Source organism: Leuciscus leuciscus (genome assembly GCF_965113295.1).
Source record: "Leuciscus leuciscus genome assembly, chromosome: 23".
Taxonomy (NCBI): Eukaryota; Metazoa; Chordata; class Actinopteri; order Cypriniformes; family Leuciscidae; genus Leuciscus; species Leuciscus leuciscus.
Window position 1 is genome coordinate 10,548,730 of NC_138747.1, and position 15,345 is coordinate 10,564,074.

General features: G+C 37.6%; 1 protein-coding gene across 2 annotated transcripts in view; it reads right to left on the bottom strand.

Annotated features, from left to right (window-relative positions):
• The window catches only part of ephb2b (eph receptor B2b), a 140,923-nt gene that overhangs the window by 61,567 nt on the left and 64,011 nt on the right, over positions 1 to 15,345 (bottom strand). For both annotated transcript variants that reach the window (XM_082155016.1, XM_082155015.1), the window contains exon 3: positions 13,524 to 14,208. In XM_082155016.1, the coding sequence (XP_082011142.1) occupies positions 13,524 to 14,208 (685 nt within the window). The remainder of the gene's footprint in view (positions 1 to 13,523; positions 14,209 to 15,345) is intronic.

The window sequence follows — 15,345 nt, forward strand, 5'->3', positions numbered from 1 at the left end:
CACCTTTGCATCATTTCAAATATCCTATAAAAAAAATGTAATATGCATTAATTTTACTCTAGGGTGAGTAAATAGTGACAGAATTTCATTACTGGGTAAACCATTCCTTTAACACCACTAGATTTTACCAGTCATTGTTTAAGAATGCAAACAATTGTATGTCGATACATCTAAAACGCAATGCAAACACTTCTGAGCACATGATGAGCATCCTTTACCTTTCTAACATCTAAGCAGCTAAAGAGATTATTTAGCTTTAATGTGTGATGTCATCTGATATGCTGCTGTGAGTGGGGGCCATTCAAAAGTTGAACTTGGAACTCTCACAAGAACACGGAGAGGGAGGGAGGAACTGTGTTGTTATAGGACCAGGGTGTATTCATTAGTGGGATCAGCTGTACATAAACAACAATTAATAAACAGAGAAAGTATGGCTGTAAATCCACTGCCCCATTGAAGATCATTGCTTTCTGGTGGGCTTTGTTATTGAACTGAGTGATCTGTTGGCAAAATAGGTCAATGTGTGAAAACATGTCATGAAGGAACCCTGTCCCCAAATCAATATGTGTCATTCTATTTATGGTAAAAGGGTCACAAGGAGGAGCTGTTATAGCTGTATGGGGAGGGAGCGACATCACCTTACGAGCTTCAGTGTCAGTTGGCACTTATTTTAGGTCTCCTCAAGCCTTTGAGATCGAAAAATCTCCTTTTGATCGTGCCAAATTCCAAAGTGTCAAAGTCAACCATGTCCCATGCTGTTCAAGCCCAGTCAATGATTTATTATGCTCACTGTCGTTTACTACTTACATCTAATTCTTGCTATTGATAATCATGGATGATTGAGAGAAAAATTGCAGAACTTTTCCAAAAGTATTATGTACACCTCTTCACTGCAAGCTAGGGCTGGTCGATAAATTGATACCGATAATTATCACGATATAATTTTTCTCGATAAAACGATAACAAGAGTTCGATAAATGTTCGATATCATGTTTAAGCGCCAAAAGCGGAACAAAGCAGTGCTTACTAGAGCAGATGCGTTTACTTGCTGATCGATTGGTCTCGGTCACGTGACCACTAAACAGCGCTGTGAGATCCAGTGAGAAGCACTTGAATTCAGCGAAGAGCACAAATGCCTCTGTGATTTAAACTATTTTAAAGTCAGATGAAACAGCTCTGACATTGACAGAAAGGAGAAACGCTGTGTGCAATGATACAGTCAGAAGGCTTTTCAATCTACATATCGCCATTACTGTACTAACTGGACCGTAGAAATGTGGGATATTCAAATAGAATTTTATTATATTATTAATGCAGACATGTATTAAATGTATTAAATGAGTAATGGAAAATAATTACAGGAGTTTTTGGTGATTAGGCTATAGCATTTGTGCATTTATACTAAATGTAACCTATTTAAGCAACTGTTTTTCATACAAATACCATAGAAACAATATAGTTACATTTTACCATGGTAGTGAGTTGCTATGTGCGTGGTTTTAACTGTGGTTATCATGATCTAAATGTATGGAAGACCAATGGTTAATTTCAATAAAACCCAAACAGTCAGAATATTTACATTTTATCATATTAAAATTAGTTTTTTGTTTTGTTTTTTACAGATGTTACGGTTTTTGTTAATAAACATTTACATCTGCATCCTAACTCAAGCAACTGCTGTCAACTCAAGCTACTGTCAAATGTGCATTTATAAGAGACAAAACATGTATTAATAAAAAATTATTAATATTGGAGCCTGCACTGCAAACTGTTCTGAAGATACGTGCCATCAAAGTCAGGCAACACAAACCCGTTTCATGACTTGAAACAATATCACCCGTTAGCACATGCAGAAACCAAAAAAATCCTTTTTCTATTAAGATATTTATTTTAAGGAAAAATTACTGGAAAAGTGTAAAGAATTCAAAACGTTAAGTGTTTGTCATGTTCTGACAATAAAGAGTACTTTAAAGACAATTAGCCTAATGGTCTGGTTTCTACAACTTTCTCTTATGAGCAAAAATCTGCCTTTAAACTTGAAATAAATAAACGATAGAACGATAGAAAGATAGATAGATAGATAGATAGATAGATAGATAGATAGATAGATAGATAGATAGATAGATATCAGAGACTGATATGAAAAAGTAGTAAAGTTCAAAGTAGTAAAGAAGAATACAGTACAACACATCAGCCAGTTTAAACAAGACCAGAATGAAGGGCACACACAGCATGACTCTTTGATCAATAATGCTAATGTGTTGTACGGGACCCAGCAAAGCCATTCATCATCATACAGCTCTATTAGGCAGGACAGCAATAAAAAGCCCAGTTTCCCCCCACTACTGGGCTGTTCCAGTAAATATAAGCATTTAAATATAAATATAAGCAAAGAACAGAATGTATGCAGATGAAAAGACACACATAAATTAAATAAATATATTATTAATTAAGAAATGAATACTTCAATCCAGCAAGGATCCATTAAATTGATTAATAGACATTTATAATGTTGCAAAAGATTTCTATTTTGAATAAATTCTTTTTTTTAACTTTCTAGTCATGAAAGAATCCTGCATGAATGCATCACGATAATAAGAAATGTTTCTTGAGGACCAAATCAGTATATAAGAATTATTTATGAAGCATCATGTGCACTAAAAGTAATAGCTGCTGAAAATTCAGTTTTGCCATCACATGAATAAATTACACTTTAAAATATATAATATATATATATAAAACAGTTATTTTATATTGTAATATAATTTCACAATATTACTGTTTTGCTGATTTTTCGGCTCAAATAAATGCAGGCTTGGTGGGCATAATAGACTTCTTTCAGTCTCACCAACCCCAAACTTATATATATTCTGTCAGTGGCAGTCTGAGAAAGCAGTCTGCGTGCAGCAAGGCCTACGTCTCAGTACTGTGAAAAGAGAAATGTGGTCTTACAGGCATATTTATCATTGTTGGTTAGTCTCGACTAAAGCTATGAGTTTTTTTTCCCTTTTTTCTGCTTTCCCTTTGGTTTCACCAAAAAGCTTTTACGACAGCCCTATTTTCATACTTAGCTTGCAAAATGCCAGAGGGACAAAGAGAGTCATTAATAACAGGCTCTAATCCATTCCTGCCGGTCCTCCGATCCTAAAGCCGGCCTACTCGTCTGAAGCAGGGCTGCCAGTTTGGTGAGCCACTGTGGTGCCACCACACAGTCTGCTGGCACCAGCTTGAGAAAAGTGAGCCGCCTTGAGAACTAGCATGTACAGGCGCCTCCTCGCCCTGCCCAAACCTCCCCACATACCACTACAGTGCCAGTAGCCTTGATTTGATAACACTGGACTAAAACAGACTATGCATATTATGTATATGGTCATAAGCATGCATGGATTCACAGTACAGTATCATACTGAATAGCTCACTTCCTGCTGTGAGTACAATCATAAGATCTGGTCCACAATGTAGTTACATTTACATAGAACGATATCATCTGAAAGTGACCAATCATACATTAACATATATATACACATACACAATGCTATTAAATATTTTATTTTTTTTATCTTTAATTTAAAAACATAATATTGAGTGGACTAATACAAAAATAAAATTTTAAAATAAAATTTACTTGCTTTTACTTTCAGAAGCAATATGCATGTGACAGTCAATGAAAAGACTGTGGCTGTGCCTCTGAGGACAGAGACTAGAGATACAGAAACCAAAATGTTTCTATATTGGTGAATGAACATGTTTTCTTTCTCACCACAATCCACATTTATTTTAGAATGAATATGAATGTATTTTCCTTTGAAAAAATCCAGGTTTCTTTGAAACTCAAAGTACAATATGTTTCATATTGCATCAACAGAAATATGGTCTTCCGCAGTGGACTCAAGCAATGTGGTACCTGTTGGACGTTTTCAAGCCAGCATCACCATCATGTGGCCTCCTTATAGGATTCCTGTCCCATATTCTGCAGCTCTCCAAGCACCTCAGCATCCACAAGGCCACTATTCATAATTGGAGATCGTCCAGGCCTCACTTACCACCCCACATTCTATTCCATCATTAGAAACCGGGTATTATCGTATTAGTCTTGGAATGTTCCTTTTCATGAGAACAGAGTTAACCATCTTCTGTTCCACATGCAAGGAGATATAGCCTACTGTGTACTCAAATTCAGTCTGGTCGAAATATAAAAGATTTTAACGCTGAAGAAAAGCCAGTGAATCACTGAGTCATCGGTTTTCTCCATGATGTCCGGCACGTATGCTTTGAGTTGCCAAATGTACTAAGTCTGAAAGCAAGCCAAGAAATTCAATTCAGTGTGTGCCCAAAATCTGTGGAGAGATTGAAAATCCAAACATAAAAAGAAACTATATTAATGATTAGCTGCATTTATTTATGAGCAGTGTGTTTGTTTTATCATTACTCTGGAAGGGAACTGAAAGAGGGATTACCTATTTAATTCTAGTTTACTAGGCACACAAGGCTATTCATTATGTACACTGCTGCAGAAGAATGCACTCCAGAGACATGCTGCATGGACCACACAGCTCTGCATTTCATTTGGTCTATACACAACACATGTATTCATTATTGCTTATTCTTTTTTGGCTCAAACATTAGCCTATTAGCGTCTCAAAGTAAATCCGTCTGAAAATATAGGACTGAAACAATGTTTTAAACTACAGTACACCACTTGAAAGGCCTTCTTAAGTGCAAAACAGCAAAAATAACACAGCATGAGGCAAAGCTCGACGTCTATAATGGCGACAGAGTTTCTGTGATTAAACAAGTGCTCTTCAAGAGGACACTGTCTAAGTGTGCCAAATAAAACCACAGACAAGTGAGAAACAAATCATTGCTCAGGACGGGATGAATTTGGTGTCCGCAGAATGTTGAACTTGGCAAGAATTCTCTCAGACTGAGGCCTGTATTAGTTGTTGTATATTTACTTTAGCCCTTCTAAAATGGAGTCCAAAGAAGACTCACTTCATATATAGATTTATATATCTTCAAGCAAACAGCAGGTGAGTTTGTGATGGTATCCTCTAGATGAACTCCATTTCCTAAACAAAAATGTAGAACAGCGGTGGTGAGAAGATATCCATCTCCCAGTGTGAGGCTCTAGATGTTCACAGAGTCTAAGAATAGCTCATTAGATTGTGTAATTTGCATTGCAGTGCTTGGGGCAATCAAAATGTTTAATTCTTAGGCTTGTATAAATTTGGCTGGAATTTGAACAGCAATTGGTTTTTAATTATTTATCATCAACATCAAACGCGCTACAATTGTGCTTGCTTACGACACTGAAGACATCATAGACATCAAACCTGACACAATTTAAATTTGCACAAAAAGGAGTTATCAGAATGTCAAAGCAACTAAAATGTAAGCTGATCACTGACTGTCAAGCTCAATTGCAATATAAATTAATGTAAAAAAAATAAAAAATAACCTTGGTCATGTTTTATCTAACCGTAATTTAAAAAAAAAAAAAAAAAAAAACCTGCAAAAAAAGTACGACATGAAAAATGATTAAAAAAAAATGTGTTATGTGATATGCAAAATGATGTTTTAGGTTATAACACATTTCTGATTGCAGTAAGAATCTTGACATTCTTCAAATCAAACATTCACAAATAGTGTTAAGTCCTAAAACTAAAAAAAGAAAGTCCTCTCTACCTGTGGTGCATTTCACAGGTGAGTGATAATGTGGTGCATACTAATGATCAGGGAACAATCTGACAGTAATCTCTAAAGGTTTGATTAAGCTGAACTTTTCTGAAGAGGACTTTAGGTGAATCTGCTCAATTTCAAACTGAAAAGCCGTAAGAAAAACATGCAGTTCAGCACAGACAAATCCACAAACTAGACTGTCTTAATGTGTTCTCAGTGTTATCAAACAAAGCTCTGTAGAGGTGCTGGCTCATCAAACAAACAATCCCGACAAACAATTCATCGATATGAATTCTACTACTGACAAACATTTGTTTCTCTATTACCATTCATGCTATTTGGCAGAAACAGTTCAGCTCTATTCAGCTCGAAGTCAACTGTTCATAGCATGCTTTTATTTTTCAAATTTTGGCCTTTTACTTTTTGATCCCTTGATCCCAAAGCTTTTACACTGCACTTTAGGCAACAAAATATTGAAGGGTTAGGAAAATAGCTCTTTGGAGACCTGCATTGTCGGAAGAGCTAACAGCTGATATTAGCACAGTACGTCAGCCCAACTGTGAGGCATCCATTACCGATGATCCATTCAAGGGGTGAACACATGCTCTTATCTTCTGCCCTTCACCCACTTTCTTGTTTAATCTTTAATCACCATGAGAGAGGGACGGGAGACATCATGTAGGGAGACCTTTTGTCAGCAACGGTTTCTTATTTTAGAATCCATTACTACTCTGCAAATCTATCCCCATGAAGGAAAGAGGCACTCCTTGAAAGACACGTGGCTTTAAGCACAACTGTAAGTATCAAGCATTGTTGTGAGAATCGCCCAATGACGAATCGTATTTCACCAGAGAAAAAAATCTAATAAAAATAAATATACATATATATGTTATTTTAACCACTGCTAAGAATAATAAAAAAAATGTATATATATATATATATATATATATATATATATATATATATATATATATATATATATTTTTTTTTTAATGAAAGAATGCAACCTTTTAAAGTTCTCTTGAGCCACATGTGGAGCGCATCAAACTGAAGTAAAACCTTAGAGAACCTAGTGTAACAAGATCGCCTAATTGATCTTTGTAAGGTCATATGACAGATCAGGAAACGACACACTTTGTAGCCTATATCCTTCAGAGCATAGCTGGGGGTCAACAGAGTGCGAACAACTGGAATCCTGCAGCAAAGAAAGACGCAGCGTGACACAGATTGCAGCACTGGCCTCACATCGGCATGAGAGCCATCTATCAAAATCTCCAGAAAAAGGCTTGAAGTGTAACAAATTCCTAACCCTGCACTAACCTCAAATGTCACTCAAGGTTAAAGAATTGCAATTCATATTGGCTTGCATGTCAATTGAATTCATCCATCACCAGTTGCTGTCGTAGTGGCACAACAGCTGTACTGCTATTTGATCCTGATTTCTTCCCCAGAATCGAATGGTATTTGTGACAAAACATGCCCCGCTTTCTGTAACCCCTTGTTCGTTATTTGCCAGCGGTTAGCACAGACTTGTAGCTCTTCAGAAGACACATGCCCTGTTTCTTTTCTTTCGACCCGTGACAAACTGATACTGCATCCTGTCTAGGCCTTTCAGTGGTCAGAGCATGAATCAAAACAGATGAAAGAGATCTCTGGCGTTTGTGAGAGGTCCCATGTATGATTGGAAAAAAACATCCATGGCTTCTGAAGGAGACCAAGCCCCTAACCTCTTTTCCACCTCGGCATAGTTGTGCTAGAAGAAACCGTTCCATCAGCATAGACCTCTTAACCCTTCGATTTTCATCTCTGAAAACTCATAAGGTGTCCTGAAAGAAAGACAGGCGTGAGAAATCCCTCAAATGATCAGAGATGCCACAGAATAGTGATTACAGCCTCTGAGGATCATGGAACTCCAACAACGAGAATCCCAGTGGACATGTGAGCTAATGACTGGCTGCTCGGAGATGCATGTGGAACAAGTTAACACATCATGCTCCCTGAGCTCTGGGCCGTTCCCAGTCGTTTCAGTTTGGCGTTATCACTTACAAGGGAGTGATGAATGTGCTGAGAGAAAAATGACGAGTGTTCCTCAAAGGAGTAAGTGTGGGTGGGTGAGTGGGGAGGTATCTTTAGCTTTTAGAAAAGTTACATTTATTCTGCTTCAGAAGAAAGAAGAAAAAAAAGAAAGAAAAAAACGAGCAGAAAAAAAGAAGAAGAAAAAAAAAACACCTGGAAGAGCTGAAATCTCCATTACGGCTAGTCAACATGAAATAAAAGTGTATCACTACTCCCCTGGGTCTCGGTAGGTGGGTAGACAGCTCCTATGGTACTTGTGATCCTAATCCTTGGCTAGCGTAGAGGAATCTTTATTTTCTGGCCATGCAAGCGACGAGTCTAAGGACTCGACTTGTTGGCTTTACCGTGTGTCTGCTGTCACCAAGAGCACTTTGAGCTCTTTGTCACACTCCCACTCCCAGTGTTGGGCTCTAGAGTGAACAACTCAGTATGAGAGGGTTTAATTTCACTGCTTAACGTTCTTTACTTTCCCAATTAGAGTCCAGACTGGAGGGTTGGCAAGAGCAGAGTAGTTAGGAGCTCAGCCATAAAAGCGTGCCATGGGTCAGATGTGGATTGAAGCTGTCTGAAAATTGCTGCTAAAAAGGCCGTATTGTACATACTCAATAGGTGAGGAATAAGGCCGAAAAGAAAGTCGAGAGGTTTGCATTACATTGCAGCCATGCTATTCTGAAATGTATGTGTCCATCAGCAGTAGATAATGCAGAAAATTGCTTGATGAAGTGTTGAGGGGAGGCTGTGGTAAGAGGCCACTTGAGTGAAACAGCACTACAATGAACCATGAACATGGGATTATATGAATGCTTGTGACTGTATACTTTATTGGGACAGATTGAGCATTAGAGCTGTGTCTAATATTGATTTTCATCTATTGTTCAAACCTTCAGCACATTAATTGAATTATGGTTTAGATTTCATATATAATTTCAAAAAGAGCTAGAAAAGCTCATTCAACAACCCAATGGGTCAAGCAATCACAATTGCAGCATTAAATCTATATCCACGTTTGGCAAACTGTAAAAAAAAAAGAAAAAAAGTGCAAATACTCATTTACACCTGAAACATATGCACCATAATCAACAGAACATTTTACAATAAAGTTCAACTTTTTTTGCAATACTTTTACAGCATTTACTAATTATGGTTAGTGTTCATTTCTTTACATACTAATATATATTAACATTTCAAGTGGTATAAATATATATATATATATATATATTTTTTTTTATATATATATAATTTGTTTTCAAAACTTCAAGGAACAAAATCCCAAACATGGTCTCCTACCTGCAAAGCCCTTCATTTAAACATGGAGGGCTGAAAGATGATGCTGGGACAATTGTTTGTTTAGCTTCATGAACCCCTGGGATTTCAGGCTGACCATAAGCATTGCAGTGCCCCGTGTTTGCTGTTAGCCAATTAGAGCTATCATTAAAAGCAGATGCTCCATGGGAAATAAAGGGAGTCACAGTGGTGCCTGTGGATCATGATGACTTCTTCGCTAAAGCCTTGTCGATGTGGAATGTAGCCAGCACCAGGAATCCAGTGGGACACACTGTCCTTTACTCCTTTAGTCAACCTCTATATCATCAGGACATGGTTTGCCTTCAGCTTTTTTTATTCTACGGTATTGAGAATTACTGTAAGATTACATCAAACCTTAGCCTTAATCTTCTGTCTATGAATGTGCCACCACTCCACTGTCTCCTACTAATTCAAGCCCAAAACGGTGGTGGGAAACAAAAGTTAGGATGCAAATTATTCATAGCATTATTATTTACGTTTTGTCCTCCTCAAGTGTCGTCTGTTGTAGCATTTTAGTATCAACAGCTTTAAGAGATTTCCCAGTTATAATGTCTAAAATTTAGATGCCATAAATGAAACACTTGTGTAGAAAGACACATTTCTCCATATGGGAAACTGCTGTATCTATCGTTGCAGAGCCATAAATAAACTCTCGTGGATCTGGATCACACAACCACATTCCTGAAGAACAGACGAGTAATGCTTACCACTGTAAAACCTGCTCGCTCTCTTTCATCAGACTCAAGTTCATGAGAACTTCTCAACAGGTGGAAGGTCTGCACTCAATCAGCTTTGCCAAAGCAAGCACTTTGTCTTTCATCGACAATGCTATGTAGCTTAAAATACCTTCACCAAGAAGTCCCCCAGTGCCGTTGCATTTGTTTGTGTTCATTTGATGTTCTTGCCTAATGGGTATAAGTCAAAGTAGACTGCAAAAAATACTACTTTCAATTAGCTTTTTTTTGTTTGTTTTTTGTTTTCCAGGTACATTTTTTAACTACTGAAAAAGGTGTCACTGCAGTAAGACAAAAATACATTTATATTAAAGATATATTCTCTGAAATCAAGTCTTAATATCAGTATTAAAATGCAGTGTTGCTTCTCAAGTGAATTTATTTTGTTTTAAAGTAATTTTTAGATATTTTAACAGGAAAACAAGTTAAAAAAACAACGAATTAAAACTTTTTTTCAATGTACATTCAACACGCTCTCTACAGTTAGTTTTATATTCCCATAGTTTGCACTTCTAAACCCATTTTCCATAGACTGTGTGATCAGATTACAATTTGGAAAAAATATGAGCATTGATTGTGGACCTAGAGCCCCTAACCATGAACATGTCTCCTATTATGTCCTTCTGCTACCATTTCAAATGAACACGTTCTCCGAACAAGACCCTGTGCATCTCCAGTGGGTCCACGTCTAACCCAGCTCTAAACGAAATCAGATCTGCCTTTATAAAGGGCATTTCTGCTAAAGGAACCTGGCTTGCTTCATTAACTTACAGCGCCTCCCTGGGAGGAAATTTAATATTGTTAGTAAAACGATCTCAAATTTCTGACAAGAAGCCAATGCCATCACAAGCAAAAGTAAATTGGTATGTTGTCAATATTTTGACAGACGTCATGTCGAAGAATCATTATCTGTTGAAAGTGCTGGAGAAGACTTAATTGAAACATGCATAATTACGCGCTTGTTTGTAGCGAGGTGTCTGCATAAAGTGTTAGTGGAGTTGTGAAAGTTGCTGTGAGACAGATCTTTCATCTGCAGATCTTATGACCTCTTGGAACCAAGAACGTAAGTGGATACCACGGCATCCCGGCGAAAACATCTTTCACAAATCAATTCATTACGCCCAACTCTCAGCAGTTAAAAGCCCTTCTTTCTTGCATCAACCCATCCCCCGACCACTGACCACAGTCCTGACATTGTCTCACGCAGCGGTATCAGCTTTCCCCTGCCAGAGAGATAAATAGCTCAATGAATTGAAGGCAGACCTCGATCAAAACCGCTTATGTACAATACAGTCAACCACCATCAATAAACTATTTTCAAAATAAATCTATCTACTTATCTACCTATTTATCTACCTATTTATCTACCTATTTATCTACCTATCTATCTATCTATCTATCTATCTATCTATCTATCTATCTATCTATCTATCTATCTATCTATCTATCTACATATCATATATATCTGTCTGTCTAATTCAGTAACATTTTACAATAAGGTTTAACTTTGCATGCAATACTTTTACAATTTATTAATAATGGTTAATGATAAGTTCTATATGTACTAATAAATTATACAATTTATTGCTATAAATTGTTAATATGTATAATATTTAAGAAAATAAATAAATGCATAAAAAAATTATCCACCCATCCATTCAACCATCCTAAAGTTGAGAAAATAATTAGCTCTATTCCTTTCAAATGTATCTAGCCATTTTCACACCCTAAAAACACATCTAGGCAGTGCTAATCATCAAACGCTCCGTCATAGTTTTCTCTAGCCTTAAGAGTGCTGAACCAAGGTCAGTTCTAGCGCCTCATTAACATTTAGCTCATGGGATTAGAGAAATTTCATGACATTAGCACTCTCTCACTTGCAATCAGGCCCTGCTGTCAAAAAAAAATATTATGAAATATTCCTCAATGAATTAATATTCACAAATGCTTTATGAATATAAGCTAAATGCTCAGTGATTAGGATCATTATTCTCTCTGTTAGGAGTAACAGTCTTTCAGCAAAACACTGACAGTGTTATGTGAAAGGCTTTAACAAGTACCTTTTTATAGCTTGCTTGATTTGACTTGACTTTGAGCCTCTCCATTTGTCTTTCACAATTGTATGTTTTTTAAACCCAGGTGTTTATAGAGATACCTCAATTCCAAGCAGACTCTTGAAATATTAAAATCGATAGCATGCAGTAAAGTACATGATGATCAAAAACAACCAAATGTGTATAATTATGTCAGCTCTTCAATTTAAAGTAGACTGCTAGATGATTTATCGGCAGGTGCTCCTGTGCAAGGATTGTGACCGTACTCATTAACTGTCATTGAATGCATATCGGCAGAGCGCCGCCCTGCTAGCGCCTGCAATGAGCGGCTATCATCACAGCTCATCCTGGACTAGACGGGGAGCCGGGGTGGTAATTACAGCCAGGCTCATGAAGAGGCTGAACGAGTATGTGTGTGTCTGTCTGTACGAGTGGGTGCGAGAGGGAGGAGGGGGGGGGTCTGAAACACAGGTGGGCGTTTTATTGTGTCGTCTGTGTCAGCGTGGAGCCTGTCTGAAGGCTGTCGTTGCCGTGGGAACAGGGCCCGCCGTCGGGCGAAACGAGAGCTCCCACTGTAGAGCGAGTTGAATTACAGGTGAGGTAGGCTGAAGGAGAGGAGCTCTGGGGTTTGGATAAGAAACGATCAATACGCTCACACGCTGTGAAAGGGCCAGCTTACATTGATGCTGCACAGGGATACTGTGAAAGGGGGAAAAAACAGCCATACTACCCACATCAACATGTTTGAGTTGCCTGGGATATCACAGTGAAACCACAACATCAACAGCGGGCTATTTCTAGAGCTTCAGCTTGGTAGGAAACACATGCTGTAGCTTGTAGGTCATTTACAAAAAAAAATTACAATACAAACATCTAAAAATCCTTAAAATATGATTAATTTAACAAAGCAAAATTGCGCAGATTAAAAGACCCAGTCACAATAATTATAAAGATGACTATAATGATTACTATGTTAGAATCCACACCAACACACAATTTCGTTTTGTTTATTATAAGCAAGGGCTGTTGTTATGTTGTCTGCCTCTTTAAATGCTCGAACTCTTTAAAACGGATGGATTCTGATTGGCTGTCAATGTTTTTATCATTCATCAGCTGGAAAAAATACTTGTGAAAATGAATCCAGCAATATTGTTATTGTTGTGGTGTGGTGCTATTCTTTTACATTTAGAACTATTTTTAAAACTATATCTTTATCATTATAGATATCGTCGACTTCTTTTCACAGAATATATCTTACATTATAAAATTCTAATAATTGCAATTATTTTAATTATTTATAATTATAATACTGTAATAGTTTAAAAATAATAGCATTTGCTACGGCAAAAGGCCAATATTTTGTTAGTTATGCTTAAAACAAAACAAAAATGTTGCCAATGGGGTGTTGCCAAAATATACTCTCTGAGAACAAGCCTTAAAATATACTGCAATTTTGTTTTAAGCAAATGTATAATATTTTAAGGATGCATGTTTTTTGCAGCATATGAGACTACAAGAAAAATGTGCTGAAAAGACGACAGATAACCAGAACACACAGACAAGCAAACAAATACTTTTCTGCTTTTTAGGGTCAGTTGCAGCTGTGACCAAAAATTGAAAAGAGTTTTGTGCAACATGACAAGATCACTACACATTAGCAGAAAAGCATGCTTACCTCTGCAAACAGTTCCATTCTCCACAGCCTCGTTCCCTGCTTTACACATACAGCGGCCAATAGGGACCATCCACTCTCCATCTCCATTACAGTACAGTTTAATGGGAACGTCGACCTCCTCGGCATTAGGGACGCACACTCCCCTCGCCGCCACCAGTGAGGTGCTCTCTGCTCCCGAAAGCGTCTCCTGAAATATCGCTCCGTTGCGGATGGTGCGAGGGCACTTCCGGTAGAACACTCGCACGGCGATAAGCGACATGCAACCGCCGTAGTCCTGGAAGGCTAGGTAGAAACCGTTACGGGAGACGGGGCCGAAACTGCGAACCTCTGTGTTAATCTTCATCACGCGTCCGCCCAGGTCTACTTGCGAGAAGCTCTCATCGGCCGCAATGGTATCCACCTTGATCCAAGGGTTCTCCATCCACGGGGGAAAGACTTTGGTGGCCGTGTCGGAGTCTGATTCATAGTAGTAGAGGTTGAACGTTTCCTTGCAGGAACCAGGGACTCTTGGGATGCTGCTGCAGTCTCGTACTGAGAACTTCATCTCCACATGAATGCGTTGAGCACCTCTTCGGCGGATGTACTTGGTGCGCACCCAGTTATTTTGGTTGGCGACGAAGACATTACACACCTGATAGGTACGAATGGTGTTCATATTCTCATCGTAGCCACTCACTTCTTCCCACTACAAAGAAAATGAGAAAGCAAAGGTTTACATATTTGATTTACATCCAAGTTTGTTTGTTTTTACCTCTAGACAAGGAGAAATGGGAAAAATGCTTTATTTACTACAATGGTTACATTTTAGCCGTATACATTTATTTGTATGAATTATTAAATATGTGCTCATGTGACAAAAATGCCAGATTAAGAACCGGCTACAGGTAATAGAAATAGTGAATCCCTTCTCATAGATCTAGCTAGATTAAAAAAAATGATCTGACAGCAGAAACTATCATGTTATAGACACATTTGTATCTCTGCATCAAATATCTGGAGGGCTTTACGAGCACCTGAACCATTTTCAGCAGCTTTCCCCATATGCACAAGCCAGATTACTAAGCACAGGAGGAATGAGGTGGGAAAGAGGGCAAAATTCTCCTGCTAGACTGCCAACAGGCCCTGGCACTAGGCATAGAGAGGACTGGCATTGGCTTGGGTTTCCTGTAGACCCCCACATTGCAGTGCCAAGCGATTCTGGTCTCTATTTATTTTTGTCTCTCTCACTCACTCTCAATTTCTTGCACTGTATAAAAATATGTACTATTAATATAGCTCAGACGGAGACAAAGAAAAGGTGATACACTTTGATGTTTACACAATTATCTATTTTTTGCTTTTCTGCCCTCAGGCAGCTTAAAAATGGAGCCAGCATTAGCATTATTAAACTCTTTCCCTCACAACGAGAAAACAACTGAGTATAGTTTATTAAAATTAAACAAACATGCTGAATCAACAGCAAAACTAACAAAAAATAATAATAAAAACAAATTAAAGGGAGTGTATTAAAGGGATAGTTTATCCAAAAGTTCTCACTCATGGTAAGGATTTTTTTATTTTTTTTTACTCGAAATATCTTATTTTACAAAAAAAAGAAAAAGTCATACAGGTGACATGAAAGTGAGTCAATTATCACAGATTTTTTTTTTTTTTTTAACCTATCCCTTTAATTAGAGACGAGACAAGAAAGAAAAAAGAAAAGAAAAGAGAAATGAAATGAACATAAACGAAAAGAAAAGAAAAGACATGCAGAACATTTACCTTCAGTTGACCTACTGATCATTAGTGTAACAACTCACATAAACACATAAAAAAAATCCAT